At 51.0% G+C, this 14,624-nt stretch overlaps 2 protein-coding genes across 25 annotated transcripts in view; one reads left to right on the forward strand and one right to left on the reverse strand.

The window, feature by feature from the left end:
- Rnf41 (ring finger protein 41) overlaps nt 1-6,662 on the reverse strand; it is a 28,980-nt gene extending 22,318 nt beyond the window's left edge. For 6 of the 19 annotated variants that reach the window (XM_076553999.1, XM_076554002.1, XM_042263518.2 and 3 more), the window contains exons 1-2: nt 5,958-6,159; nt 1,045-1,227 (exon numbers count right to left, since the gene is read on the reverse strand). The gene's annotated coding sequence lies outside the window, so the exon portion shown is untranslated. Of the gene's footprint in view, nt 1-679; nt 816-1,044; nt 1,228-4,149; nt 4,457-5,957; nt 6,213-6,521 lie in introns of those variants that run through there. The other 13 variants (XM_076554000.1, XM_076553997.1, XM_076553995.1 and 10 more) reach the window with 6 other exon arrangements.
- A 403-nt stretch (nt 6,663-7,065) lies between these two features.
- Nucleotides 7,066-14,576, forward strand: Nabp2 (nucleic acid binding protein 2). 6 transcript variants are annotated; one of them, XM_076554005.1, is made up of 7 exons: nt 7,066-7,206; nt 8,190-8,291; nt 8,736-8,874; nt 8,976-9,047; nt 9,213-9,294; nt 9,388-9,451; nt 14,056-14,576. In XM_076554005.1, exons 2-7 carry the CDS (start codon nt 8,213-8,215, stop codon nt 14,253-14,255), a joined length of 636 nt encoding a protein of 211 aa, XP_076410120.1. In that variant the 5' UTR covers nt 7,066-7,206; nt 8,190-8,212; the 3' UTR covers nt 14,256-14,576. The 6 variants fall into 6 exon arrangements, with proteins under 6 accessions (XP_076410120.1, XP_042119454.2, XP_076410119.1 ...); XM_042263520.2 differs by lacking the exon at nt 7,066-7,206 and adding an exon at nt 7,485-7,638; XM_076554004.1 differs by lacking the exon at nt 7,066-7,206 and adding an exon at nt 7,649-7,763 and having other exon boundaries at nt 14,056-14,393.
- The last annotated feature ends 48 nt before the right edge of the window (nt 14,577-14,624 follow it).

The following is a 14,624-nucleotide window of genomic DNA, read 5'->3' on the forward strand; positions in this document are numbered from 1 at the left end:
TAAGTGGCAATTATATTACAAAAGGTACTTATGTTTCCTACCAACTAACCTCCTCTCCTCAGCAACTCTCTAGAAAGGAAGTGGTTTCCTATTTTAGCAGGAGAAACTGTAAACTGAAACTCTCTTCAGAACTCAGTTCCCCACCTCCCCTTGAGATGGGGGAGCAAGGCTACCCGGCTTCTAAGGGCTATTTAATCACAGAATGCTAGAATTGCCATTTACCAGAGGATATTTATCTGTCTAGGTGGTTTTTTGGTTTTGAGATAGGGTCGCACTCTGTAGGCCTGGCTGACCTGGACCTCTCTACGTAGACCAGGCTGGCCTGGAATTCACGGCAATCCACTTGCCTCTGCCTCTCAAGAGCCGGAATTAAAGGCATGTGCCAATACACCTGGCTCAGAGGATTTTTAAAGATGAGTTTCTTTAGTACATTTCATTTGAAATTTTTTTTTTTTTTAGTATGTGTGTAGTGTCTGGGCATGTGTGTGATGGTGTCACCCATGGGACCTGTCTGTCTCTGACCCCCATGCTCGTCTGCAGGCTTCCACATGGCTGGTGGGGATTTGAACTTGGGTCTTTTTGCTTTCACAGCAAGACTCTTATGCACTGAAGCATCTTTTCAGCCCTAAATCCGAATTCTTGAAGAACTCAGAGGGCCTACAGTTCTTTAAGAACTCACCGAATGACTAATTTAAGGCCTGCAAGGCTCCAAAGGATGGCCGGGACTCCTCGTTGTCCACCAGCACACGGCACTGTGTGTGGCCAATCCAAACCTCCTTTTCATCCTAACTCTACAGTCTTCTTGCCAACAGAGACTTGTAGGAGAAAGAAAAGATGTAATCGATGTCTTCAAGCTAAGGCACAGGTATAATCCAGTGAGTGTACAAGATAAACTAACAAAATAAAACTTACTATCAACAAAATTAGTGATAGCATGCATTAATTGTAGAAAGCTTCAGGGAACCAGGTTTTCAAGATCAGGAGAAACCTTTACCAGAGAAAAGAGGCAAGTCTGAAATGAGATTCCAAATCAAGGCTGCTTACCGTCTAGGTGGTGGGGGCAGGCTCCCTGTTTACAAGGTTCCGACCCCTGGATGCCTCCACTCAGTGCTACTCAGGAGATGCTCCAAGTACCCCATCTTGTGGGCTATTCTCCGGCTGAGTCTTTCTTCCTAGTGACAAGTTTCATGGCCAAGGGGTGGGTATGATGTCACAATCAGGAGCACTCTATTAATAGGAACAGGGAAGAAAAAAATGTCAGTCAGGGGAACTACCTCCATTCAACAGTGAGACGGAGGAGGCCTGGATCTGGAGGGTGGGGCATCAGGTGGAGAGGATGAGAAACTCCGTCAGGACTGCAGGGTTCCACACTACCTACAGACAGGGAGGGCGTCTGTCTAGTAGAGGGAAAGAAAAGAAGCCACGGTGGAGATGGGAAACTACAGGAGACAAGATTTGTTTAAAAAAAAAAAAAAATACAGGAAGAGGAAAAAGAGACTGAGGCTGAGCTCAGTGGTGGAGTGCTTGCCTGGTCATGAATTTAATCCGAGCACCAAATCAACTTGGGGGGGGGCAGTAATGCACGCCTATAATCTTGGTGCCCTGGAGGCAGAGGCAAGAAGACCAAAGTTCAAGGGGTACCTGAGATCCTGTCTCAAAAATAAAATGTGTGGGCTGGAGAGATGGCTCAGGGGTTAAGAGCGCTGACTCTTCTTCCAGAGGACCCGAGTTCAATTCCCAGCACCCACATGGCAGCTCACACCTGTCTGTAACTCCAGTTTCAGGGGACCCTGACACCCATGGCAAAAACACAAATGCACATAAACATAAAATAAAATATATATATAAAAAATAAATAAGCCGGGCAGTGGTGGCGCACGCCTTTAATCCCAGCACTCGGGAGGCAGAGCCAGGCGGATCTCTGTGAGTTCGAGGCCAGCCTGGGCTACCAAGTGAGCTCCAGGAAAGGCGCAAAGCTACGCAGAGAAAGCCTGTCTCGAAAAACCAAAAATAAATAAATAAAAATAAAAAAATAAAATAAAATAAAATGTGTGTGTGCACACACATACATATATGTGGAATATTCCTTTACACCGTATGAATCTATGTCACTGTGATTGGTTTAATATAAAAAGCTGATTGGCCATTGGCTAGGCAGGACTTTCAGGGCAGAGAGAATGATGGGGAGAAAGGCAGAGTCAGAGGAGAGGCCATGAGTCAGAGTGAGCAGGACGGGGAGGAAGTAGATGAGGTAAATGAACCTTGGGGCAGCACATAGATTAATAGAAATGGGTTAATTTAAGTTATAAGAGCTAGCTAAAAACAAGCCTGAGCTATGGCCAAGCATTTAAGTCTCTGTGTGGTTATTTGGGAACTGGCTGGCAGGAGAGAAAATTCCACCTACACATATCTACACACATTCACTTTACAGAGTTATTTTTACCTCATTTTATACATGGGTGAACTGCCTGCGTATATATCTGTGTGCCCCATTTGTGCCCAATGCCTGAAGTTGATTGGCTGGCACTGGAGTTACAGACAGCTGTGAATTGCCTTATGGGTGTCTGGAATCAAACCCTGGTTCTGTGGACGAGTAGTCAGTACTCTTAACCACTGAGCCATCTCTCCAGCCCATATATATATATATATATATATATATATATATATATATATATATACACACACATACACACATACACACACACACACACACACACACACACACACACACTTCTTTATTCACACATATAACAAGTAATGTCACAAATTCCAAGTTGGTGGCCACACAATATACGAATCCATAATATTTTCCCTGTGCTAGCCTTTACTGTTTCCAAAGTGTTTTCACTTACATTATTTCCTCTCAAAAGAACTCTGGAGACCATGCACAGTCCCAGCACTCAGTAAGTGAAGCAGGAGAATTCTGAGTTCGAGGCCAGTTCCAGCTACATAACAAGCTCCAAACCAGCCTAGAATTCATGGCCAAACCTTGCCTCAAACAAAAACCAAAACCCTGGTCTGGAGATGCATTTACACTGCCTGGCATTTACAAGGTGCTGGGACCCAATCCTTAGTACCACAGCTGGACATGATGGCGCGTGTCTGTAATGTCAGGGCTTGACAGAGTCAGAAGACAGTGAGTTTCACGTCAGCCTGGCCCACACACAGAGACCCTGTCTCAATAAGTCAAGAAGTCCATTTCTAAAATGTGTTCAAATCCAGTCTTAAGACTTAAAATTAGGCAAAAAGCAGGAATGCTGGTTCGTAACTGCAATCCTAGCACATGGGATGAAGGAGGGTCAGGAGTTCAAAGCCAGCCTGGCCTATATGAGATGCTGTCTCAAAAAAAAAATTAAAAATTTCAAAACCCAGACAGGCGCTGGTGGCGCACGCTTTTAATCCCAGCACTCAGGAGGCAGAGGCAGGCGGATCTCTGTGAGTTTGAGCTAGGCCTGGTCTACAGAGGAAGTTCCAGGATAGCCAGGGCTAAACAGAGAAACCCTGTCTCAAAAAACAAAAAAGAAAGGAAGAGCAAACAAACCCCAAAACATGCAGGTAGGTCCCACCTTCCTTGTGGAAAACAGTATTTGACTGAGGCACCCAAGAATGCTGTTATGGGTGCAAATTGGGAAATACGCCTGAAGGAAATCAGGCTTTAAAAGAGGAGGAAAGGGGTGGGGGCTGAGGAGATGGGTGGTGCTCATAAACGAAAAACACAAAGTCCTGTATGGCAGCTCACACCTGTAATCCCACACCTGGGAGGCAGAGACAGGAGGAACCGCAAACTCATGGTCAGCAGGAGCCACAGAGGAGACTCAAACACTTGGTAAGGAGGGGAAAGCAGAGGTGGTGTTCCCGGGTGGGCAACTTAGTCGGCTAGAGCGTAAACCTGGGCTGACTAGGGGCATGTCTACAGGGATGGACCCAAGTTCCAGGTCCAGGTCCCTGAGGATCCGATCCAATGACATACAGGAGTACTAGTCAAACTCCTACTAATCAAACTCCTTACATCATCATGATGTGTGTGTATCAACAGCTCAAGGGCTACGCTGGGATAAAAGAGGATGATGATTTTTTTTTTTTTTTTTTTTTTTTGGTTTTTCGAGACAGGGTTTCTCTGTGTAGCTTTGCGCCTTTCCTGGAACTCACTTGATAGCCCAGGTTGGCCTCGAACTCACAGAGATCCGCCTGGCTCTGCCTCCCGAGTGCTGGGATTAAAGGCGTGCGCCACCACCGCCCGGCGAGGATGATGATTTTTATACAGAGTACCAAGTCTTCGTCTCCCGAATGCGGTACGTATTAGCTCATTAGTTCACCGGGCTCCTCAATCACAGCACGTTCAGCATGAATGCTCAAGTGAAGGAGAGCTGAATGAAGGTGTAAAACCTGGCACTTTCTCTTCTTGGTGGTCCAAAGAGGAGAGAGAGAGCTGATGTTCCTCTCTACTACTTGTCTCCTGAAAACACACACAATACAGAAGAAGGAACACTTCGTTCCTTTGAACAACACCCCATATTTCCCAACAATCTGGCACGTGCCCCTGTACCTCAAAAAATGCTACCAGGAAGAGGAACTATTAGCTATGCTCAGTCTCCTAGGGCCAAGTTCCAGACCCAGAAACAAAAAAAGCTTCCTGCCCTGGGAAAATTAACCCTTTGGGAACTGGACCAGGGGCTGTCAATCAAGCAGAGAGCCAGGAGAGCCGAGGTCTTGGATTATTCCAGGCCTAGCTCTGCCACCCACCCAACAACTTCAAATACGCCATTGTGACCTCTTGGTTTTCGGTTTCTCCAACTGTCAAATAGAGACGATGATACTTGCCTTATCTTACATATTATCCCGAAAAAAATAAAACGGGATAATCAATATGAAAGGGGATTCTAGACTGCTCTTAGTTGTAGCAACAGACTGGCACAATAAATTCACAGGGACCAGGGGAAATGTTTGAAATTGCTTGTTCCTTCTTCGCAATTTCTGGGAAGCAGGCCCTGCCACAGGGTCCGTTGGAGACAGAGCGTAACAATACTAATGTACCCATCCCTCACCTTCCCTTATCACTATCCAATCCCATTCTTTCTTGGGGAAATACTAGCAGCCAGCAACACTGTTATTAGCTAAAACTATTGTTATAAGAAGTACCTGCCAATATTCTCACAGGTCGGTCTCTGGGAACAGTGGCCTTGGTAACCGCCACATTTGCTCCCGGTTCAGAGGAAGCTAGTTTCTTACTAGGAAAAGTGTGTGCTGATCCACAACACGCTCATTCCTTCTTGTTTTCGGCTCTCTCCCGTTCCCTGCTCCCTACCCACCAACTGTTCTGCCTCCTTGGGCTGGGGTGGGCTTCCCGCTGTATAAAGTGAGTGGATGGACCGTGCATGCGAGGAGGGGGGGAGCGGGGCTGCAAATCATTCAGGGGCAAGGATGTGAGGAATGTAAGAGTCCTCCACGCCACGGAGGGGTGGGGAGGGGAGGGGAGCGGCGAAGGAATAAAAGAGAGAGACAAGGCACGGGAAAGAAGCCAAAGCTATGGCGCTGGGAGGGCGGAGGTTTGGGTTCCGCGGTTCCTGCCAAGGCTAGCCCCCAGAACGTTGCCTTCCTCGCCGGCAGGCCCGTCAATCATTGCCATTTAAACTCCACGCTGTCCCCGGGCCCGGGCGGTCTTGCTCCTCCCCGGTCCTCGGGCCAAGGCCACTCCGCACTCCCCAAGGCTGCCCGACTCCAAAGGACCTTCCCAAGCCCCAGAGCCCCCAGCTCACCCCCCCCCCGGCTCCTCCCGGCGGAGCTCCCTTCCTCCATTGTCCCTCCTCTTCCCCACCCTCCCTCCCGACCCCCAGCACCTCCGACCCGGGCAGGCGCCGATCCACTGGGAGGGACCTCGCCCCCTCCGCTCCCCTCCGCTCCGCTCCGCTCCCCTCCCACACCCTGGGTTACAAGCTCGCTCGGGCGCAATTACGCACCGCCCTGGACGTGGCCTGGGTTCTCTGGACGCGGGGCCAGGCTGGAGCGGAGGCCGCGGAGGCCGCGGGGTAGCCCGGGTGCCGGGTCTCAGCCTTCCCTGGGAGGGGAAGGGGAAGGGAAGGATGGGGAAGAAGGTTCCGACCACTCCTGGTTGCCTCGGACTAACCCGTGGCCACGCCCACCGCTGCTACGCAACGGGGCGGAAGCCCGTCACCAGGCCCCGCCCCTTTGTTTAACTCGGTGGCGACGGGACGCTCCTGGCCAGCGGCCTCCGCTCGGGGCCGGAAGTCCTTTGGGATCCCTGCTGGGGACCTTGTAGCCCCTTGGGAGGGGGGGGACTCTGTGTCCTTCGCCGGGGCGACCCCGAGTGCGCCGCGCTCGGAGCCACCTCGTGTCCGTCCACAATGCACGGCGGCGGCGCTGGGGCTGACGATGCACGCTGCGGCGAGACCGCCGGGGGCAGCTGCTCTTGCAGCGCGACCTGCTGCTGCCCCGCCAGCCCCCCCCCCCCCCGTTTGCAGGGCTGTGGTCAGCACCCCGAGCCTCCCGAGCCTGTGACTCACCGTCATGGGGACGGACGCAGCAGTTAACCTAGGCCGGGCGCGGAGGGAGGGAGTTGTCTCACCGCAGGGCTTTGATCCACGGTGTCCACAGGGTCGCCCGCCTCCCAGACACACGCACGCTCTTCAAGTGTCCACCGTGCCCCGAAACACGAAAGGGCTGGGCTTCCCAGGGTGGCAACGCCGTGATCGGGGGCCGTGTGGGTGGGAAGGGAACCCGGGCTTCGGGGGAAGTCACGGTGGAGCTCAGTGCGCTCTGGGGTAGGTAAGGAATTAAGCAGGACAAGAAATGAAATCACATTACCCCGTAGGCTAACCTGGCGTCCAACAGTATTTGTTGTATTCTCTTTTTTAAAAAGGGGACATTCACGTTAGTGCATCCGTACCTGCTGTGTTTATAAGAATACGGAGCTGGTTACCTTTGAGGGCAATCTGACAAGGACCCGAGGAAAAGTAAAGGTTATGGGTGGTTGCATGCTCCAGGAGACTTTCAGGTCCAGAGAGAGAAGAAAACAGGAACCGGATATGCCTTGTGAACCAAATGAGACTTGCTTTTTAGGTCCCAGGTTCCATTTCTTCCGAAGGAGGCTGAGCCTGCCTATTGTCTTTCTGTAGCATAAACGAGGCCACTTGTTCCGGAGGCCGGGGCCCAAGCGTTTAGTGTATTCACGATGAAGACCCTGTCTGTGTAAGCTCCTGCCATGCCCTAGGCATCGCTGTTTTACCCAACTTTCCGTTCTCAGGGGTAAAACGGAATTTATATGTTTAATGGCCGAGAAAAGAAGCGAGGAGACAGGCTGGGATTCAGGCTTCGGGCCGCTGCATGCCAAAGCCCTGGGACCTTTTTTCCCTTGGGCGACTGCTTGAAAAGGGGAAAACAAAACAAAAAGATCTTGGGAGCCTGAAGCGCGTTTTCAGAGCCGAAGGGAAGCTCCGGCGGCGGAGGCGCCCCCTGGTGGTCCGCCCAGCTCCCCTCCGACGGAACCGATCTCCGTCGAGGCCCCTTTAAGGCCTAAGACCCGCCCCGTTCGCGGCGCGCGAACGCCGGAGCCTGATTGGATGGGCGCTGTCCGGAGGCGGGGCGTTTCGAGAGCAGCTCGGTCCCTATTGGCCGGAGAAGGTCAGGGGACACTTCCGGGAATGTGTGCGCTCCCGCGTTCCACTCGGCAGCATCCGGCGGCGGCCAGCCCCCTGGCTCCCCCTGCGGGTGGCTCGGCGGCGTGCACGGTCCCGCCCGCCGGCTGGGTGGGTGGGTGGTGGGTGGGTGGGTGGTGGGCTGCGCGTGGGCCAGGGGAGGGGCCGGGCGAGCTCGGGGTGCGGGGACGAGGAGCCGGCAAGGCCCGCGGAGTGGGGTTCCGTCCCCTGGCCCTGCACCGGGTTCCCGACGGGGCTCCCGCAGCCTCCCCCCCTGCTTCGGAGCGTGAGCCCGAAGGCATCCCGACCGAGAGGGCTGTCCAGCCCCTAAGCCTTGTCTTTCCCGGAGATCTCTTAAGTTCCGATCTCGAAGTACGAGGCCCCCAGGGAAGTTTGTGTCCGACCTCCCCGGAGGGCTTGGAGAGGGGGACCCAGGCTGCCGGATCCCCGCCTGGTGCCGCGGGGTAGGCCAAACGGGAGCATGGGGGCGAAGGCTCCCGACCCTGAGCCTTCTTCATCTCCCGTTTCCACTTCCAGCGGGGTGCCACGGCTCGGGAAGCATGACGACCGAGACCTTCGTGAAGGATATCAAGCCGGGGCTCAAGAATCTGAACCTTATCTTCATTGTACTGGAGACAGGTGGCTATGCATGCGCAGTGGACTCGTGGGAGCAAAGGGGAGGGGCGTGGAGAGGGGGGGCACACGGGACCCCCGCCTACGTCCTTAACCTGCTGCCTGGGCTGGGAGGAGGCTCCCTCAGGGCCCTCTAGCCCCTCTCTCAGACCGGCTGGCACAGGGAGCTAGCTGCCGGTGGGTGCAGAGTAGATAGAACTTTAGAAAGCCTGATGCCTCACCAGCCACGCGGGCCTTTTTCCACTCAGGGCTCTCTCCATGGTGCTGGACCCTCCAACTACCATCCCCCCCCACACACACCCACGCATAACCTCCAGCCCCCGAGGAGGTATATGAGCTTTGCTCAGCGTCTTCACTTTTCCCTCACTCAGCCAAACACCCAGACTTTCACCGCCACCACCCCACTTGCATGACTTTAATCCCACCCCCCATGTATTCCCTCCCTGAAAGGCCGAGTGACTAAGACAAAGGACGGACACGAGGTTCGGACCTGCAAAGTCGCAGACAAAACGGGCAGCATCAATATCTCAGTGTGGGACGACGTGGGCAACCTCATCCAGCCTGGGGACATTATCCGACTCACCAAAGGGTAAGTCAGGGCTCCCAGCAGCAACCGCCGAAGGGTGTGGTCAAAAGTCCCTGCAGCGTTTCTGAAGCCTGAATCCTGCTGACCCTCACTCTGCTCCACAGGTATGCTTCAGTGTTCAAAGGTTGTCTGACACTCTACACTGGCCGTGGGGGCGATCTGCAGAAGATTGGAGAGTAAGTTCTGTCTTGAGAATTAAGATAAGCACTAGCCGACCCAAGCGGGCAAGTTAGGGTTTACCAGAAGACAACACAAACGAGCCTGTGCCGTCCCCACCCCATTGGCGGGATTTGTGTGTGGCCCAAAAGATGCGTCCAAGGCTTTGGCTTTCTTCCTTGCAGATTCTGCATGGTTTATTCTGAAGTTCCTAATTTCAGCGAGCCCAATCCAGAGTATAACACTCAGCAGGCGCCCAACAAATCGGTGAGTCCCTCCCTGGGTCTGGAGGAAAATGGGCAGACCCAGCCAAGCAGCGTGGTGTTGGGGAGGGTCTGAGTGTGTCATCTGTGCCTTCAGGTGCAGAACGACAGCAGTCCCACTGCCCCTCAAGCTGCCACGGGACCCCCTGCCGCCTCTCCAGGTAAATAAATCCATTTCTTTCCTTCCACTGGCCCCTTGAAGTCCCCCTTCTCCCCAGCCGGGGGAGATGCCTTTCCCTTGTCCCTTTTCCAAGTGTGTCTCCCTGTACCCTTTGTCTGCATACCTTCTGCAAGTCCCAGTAGTGCAAAGATTTGGAGACCCCTTCCAACCACTGACAGAGCTGGAGTACTCTTCCCTTCTGTTACCACCAGAGAAAAAACAAAAGGAGAATACTTTCTCCACAGTGGCAAATGACTGTTAAGAGCAAACAGGCTTACATGGACCATATTTAAAATATTCGTGTAAATTCCTTGTAATAAGTCCATATAATCACACACACACACACATATATACACACACACATATATATACATATATATGCAGTCATAAATCACTAAGGATGGGAATATATTCTAAGGAATATATATATATGTATGTATATATGTATATTTATATACACACACACACCCCTTGATTGTGTGACCTACTCATCCCTAAGCTATGTGACATAACCTATGTTTTTGTTTTTTTTTTAATTTCTTGTCTTTTTTCTTCCTTTTTTTTTTTTTTTTTTTTTCTCTCTTTTGACACAATGTCTCACTCTGTAGTCCAGGCTGGCCTCAAACTTACAGCAATTTCCCCCTGTTTAGGTCTCGCTAGTTCTGGGATTAAAGTCATATGCCACAATTTTAAATAACATTATATTGTTATTTAAGTTTTCACCATCATAACCCCAGCACTGGGGAGGAGATGAGGCAAAAGTCCCTATGTAGTCTGGGGTTTAAAGTGAGACCGTGTCCCAAACAAACAACAAGACAACACCAAATTTTGATTTCCTTCTTTACATAGAAGAACTGTACTCTGAAATAATAATAGCAAATACAGAATGGCAGGGTGTAGTGGCACACATCCCACTGGGGAGGCAGAGGCAGGAGTTCGAGGCCAGCCTGGCCTACAAGAGTGAGTTCCAGGACAGCCAGAGCTATATAGAGGAAACCCTGTCTCCAAAACCCAACCCAAAAAACAAAAAGAAAGAATTGTAAGTACTTAAGCTGGTAACATGTGATCACGTGGTCATTGATTATAAAGTGATATACCGTACATAATTGTGTGCTGTGCCTTTTTAAGGCCCACAGCTCTGTAGGCTGGTTTACACCCACATCACAGCAAACATTTTAGTGTTGCATTATGCTGCAACTGCTATGGATGTAGTATTGGTAGGCAATGGGAAGTGCTTTTGATTTTGTTGTAGTCAGCCTGGCCTACAGAGCTAGTTCTAGGACAGCCAGGACTACGCAGAGAAACCCTGTCCCGGGAAAACAAAACAAAACAAAACAAAAAAATAAGGAAGAAAAAAATCCATATTTCTATTGTACTTCATGTTTTGCCTACATGGATGTCTGTACCACATGCATGCAGTGCCCAAGGAGGCCAAAAGAGGGTAACAGATTCCCTGGAACTGGAGTTACAGATGGTTGTGAGCTGCAGTGTTGGATTGTGGGAGCCCAACCTGGGTCAGCTGGAAGAGAAGCCAGTGCTTTTGACCACTGAGCCATTGCCTAAGCCCTCCCTCTGTGGTAGTCCTGCTGAGAGTGACGGTCACAAGCAAAGAGAATGAGTTCACGTTTTAATACGTGTGCTCAGCCCTGGGTCTCCTCCACTCTTAGAATGGGCCACCCAAGCCCAGCAGAGCAGTGCACACCCTGAATCCCATTTCTTGGGAGTCGCTGACAGGAGGATCTCTGTGAGTTCGAGGCCAGCCTGGTCTACTTAGTGAGTTCCAGGATGGTAAGAAAACAGAATGAGCCGCCCACAGTGGGCTGGGTGTTTCCACATAATTAAGTGATTTACAGTCCGTGGCAGTCAGGCCCACAGGTCAACCAATGTAGACAATCCCTCATGTGATATATGACTGTACATATTGCCTACTGGTTCTGGATTTGGGGAGACCCTCCAATGATATAATAAAAATTGATATCATTTAATTCTACTATAAAAATTAGCATCTCTGTTTTCAGTTGAAAATGACTTGAGGGCCGGAGAGATGGCTTGGCGGTTCAGAGCACTGGCTGCCTCTGTAGAGGCCTGGTTTGGTTGGTTCCCAGCACCCTCACGGCACTCGAGACATCTGCAACTCTAGCTCCAGGGGATCCAGTGCCTTTTTTGGCCTCACAAATGGTCAGGCAATATAGTGCACATGCAAACACACTTCCCACCCCATCCCACACGTGTGTGTGTGTGTGTGTGTGTGTGTGTGTGTGTGTGTGTGTGTGTGCGTGCAAAATACTCTTACACATAAAACAAAAATAAATGTAAAGAAAGAAAGAAAAAGAAGAATGACTTATTGCCTATAACCTTCACACTTGAGAGGCTGAAGTGGGAGGGATCTTTCCATGTTGGTGGCTAGCCTGAACTACATAGTAAATATCAGGCCGGTCAAGGAGACCCCACCTCAAATAAATAAGGAAAGAAAGAAAGCAAGAAAGAAAGCTGGGCAGTGGTGGCACATGCCTTTAATCCCAGCACTCAGGAGGCAGAGCCAGGAGGATCTCTGAGTTCAAGGCCAGCCTGGTCTACAGAAGGACATCCAGGACAGGCTCCAAAGCTACACAGAGAAACACTGTCTCGAAAAACCAAAAAAAAAAAAAAAGGAAGGAAGGAAGAGATATGATGTTGGAACTGAAGGTAGTTCAGTGCCAAGGCCTTGGGTTCAGTCCCCAAGATAAAACAGGGGTGCTGGCTCACACCTTTAATCCCAGCACTCGGGAGGCAGAGGCAGGTGGATCTCCAAGTTTGAGGCCAGCCTGGTCTACAGAGCGAGGTCCAGGGCAGGCTCCAAAGCGACACAGAGCTCTATGTCATATTATGTGCATGGTCAGGAGCAAAGGAAGTGAATTCATGCTTTCCTGTTTGTGCTCAGCTCAGTCTCTCCACTCAGAACAGCACCACCCACAGGGTCTGCCCACATCATTAGGTTAGTTACAATCTCCCATAGACACACCCACAGGCCTTAGACGGTCCTTGCCTTTTCCCATCTTCCTGGGTGATTCTAGGTTGTCAAGTTGGTAGTCATAAGACACCATCACACAAGGCAAGCACTCTAGTATGATCTATACCCCAGCCCCCAGTTACAAAAGCTTAAAAAAAAAAAAGATTTATTTATTTTTATGTGTGTAGGTGTCTTGCTTATGTGCATGTCTGTGTGCCGTGTGCTTCCCTGGAGCCCACAATGGCCAGAAGAGCTGGGCCCCATGGAACTGGTGTTACAGATGTTTGAGCCACGTGGGTGTTGGGAACTGAACCTGGGTCCTCTGCAAGAGTGGTCTTCACTCCTGACCCATCTCCGTGGCTCCCAAGAGCTCGTTTTTGTTTTTTGGTTTTTTTTTAATGTATAGCATAAAATCTTTACATTAAGTTCTATATATTTACTTTTATCTGTGAACTAAGGAAAGAACTTTTCCTTTCAGTTTGGGCCACCACCGTCTCAGTCCGGTAGAGCAGGGACGCAGTTTGAGAGCCAGCGACCTACTGTCCTATGTCACGCAGGGACGGTCCTGTCCTCATTTACAGAGCACCTACTCTTGTCAAGGAATAGTAGCATGGTGCCTGCCTTTGGGGGCTTGTAGCCTCTGTAGGAGTAATGATTGCAATACTCTGTGATTAGGGACAGGGATTGTGTATACAGTTACATCATCTCACATTCGTGGCTCCATTAGAATGTGTAAAATACATGGGTGTAGAGATCAGCAAGATGGTTCAGGAGGTACTGGTCCTTGACATCAAGCCTGACAACCTGAGTTCAATCCCCAGAACATCCACATGGTAGACTCCCGAAGGTTGTATGCATGTACACACGTACGTACGTACATACACACACACACACACACACACACACACACACACACACACACACTACAAAATATAAGTGGTGGGAGGGGACAGGGCGGTGATGAATATCTAAGTGGCCCAGGGGTAGAGGGATTCAATCCCAGGATTTATTTTTTATTTTTTCATGGTGCTGGGTATCTGACCCAAGACACCCCACATGGTAGACCCAGCCTCATCTTTTCATTTAAACAGAAACTTCAGGCCCTTCTTCCCATCTTCTCCAGTTTTATAATCACCTTGGGCCTTAGGACATTTTTTCAGAGGTCTTTGAGCCTTGAATCCAACAACTAATTCTAGGTCTGATTCCCTATGACACAGAGATACTTAAGAGAAATATATTATACCAGGTTCATGGAGCCACTTCCAACATTATCAGGGGGTCCCATTCATACGTGTAGTCCATAGCTTCTTGCACTCTATTCAGGACCGCCTGCCTAGGGAATGGCGCCACCCACAGTGGGCTGGGTCTTCCCACAAAATTGATTACAATCCCCTATACACACCCACAGACCAGCCAGTGTAGACAGTCCCTCACTGACTCTCCCAGGAGACTCTAGGTTGTGTCAAGCTGACAGTTAAAATTATCAAGGCTGTAACCCCATCCATACCTGCGACACACGTCAGCACTCGGTGACAACTCACCACTCACTGGGCCATGGAAGAAGGCCTTGAGTTAACTCTTCCCTTAACTCATTCTGTTTCCTCTCCCACAATCAGCCTCCGAGAGCCAGAACGGGAATGGACTGAGCACCCAACCGGGTCCTGGTGGCGGCCCCCATCCCTCTCACACCCCGTCACATCCTCCCAGCACCCGAATCACTCGAAGCCAGCCCAACCACACACCTGCCGGCCCCCCTGGCCCCTCCGGCAACCCTGTCAGCAACGGCAAAGAAACTCGAAGGAGCAGCAAGAGATAGCGAGAAACGAGTCCTCGCCTTCGACGGCAGACCGCGACCCAGGCGTCCGCCAGAGGACGGCCTTCTCCTGGGCGGCTGGCTTCGAGACTCGAGGGTGGAGTAGCTGTATTTTAGCTATTAAGTCTCCCTGGCGGGGTGAGCAGTGGCCTTGTCCACCTCAAGCTCGTGCCCCCTTGTCCTGCTGACGCTGCCTGTGCTCTGGGGTCCAGGGCCCTCTGCCTGCCCTCCTTCCTCTGGAAAAGACAGAGTTGTGTGTGTGTGAGTGTGAGTGGGATACGAGGGTCTAACTGAAACCCCTCCTTCCTAATAAATGTGCCCACTGCGTTCTGGACTCCTCTGTTTTTCATAGGGAAAGCGGTTAGCAGGTGT

This window comes from Peromyscus maniculatus, chromosome 18, assembly GCF_049852395.1.
Source record: "Peromyscus maniculatus bairdii isolate BWxNUB_F1_BW_parent chromosome 18, HU_Pman_BW_mat_3.1, whole genome shotgun sequence".
Classification (NCBI taxonomy): Eukaryota; Metazoa; Chordata; class Mammalia; order Rodentia; family Cricetidae; genus Peromyscus; species Peromyscus maniculatus.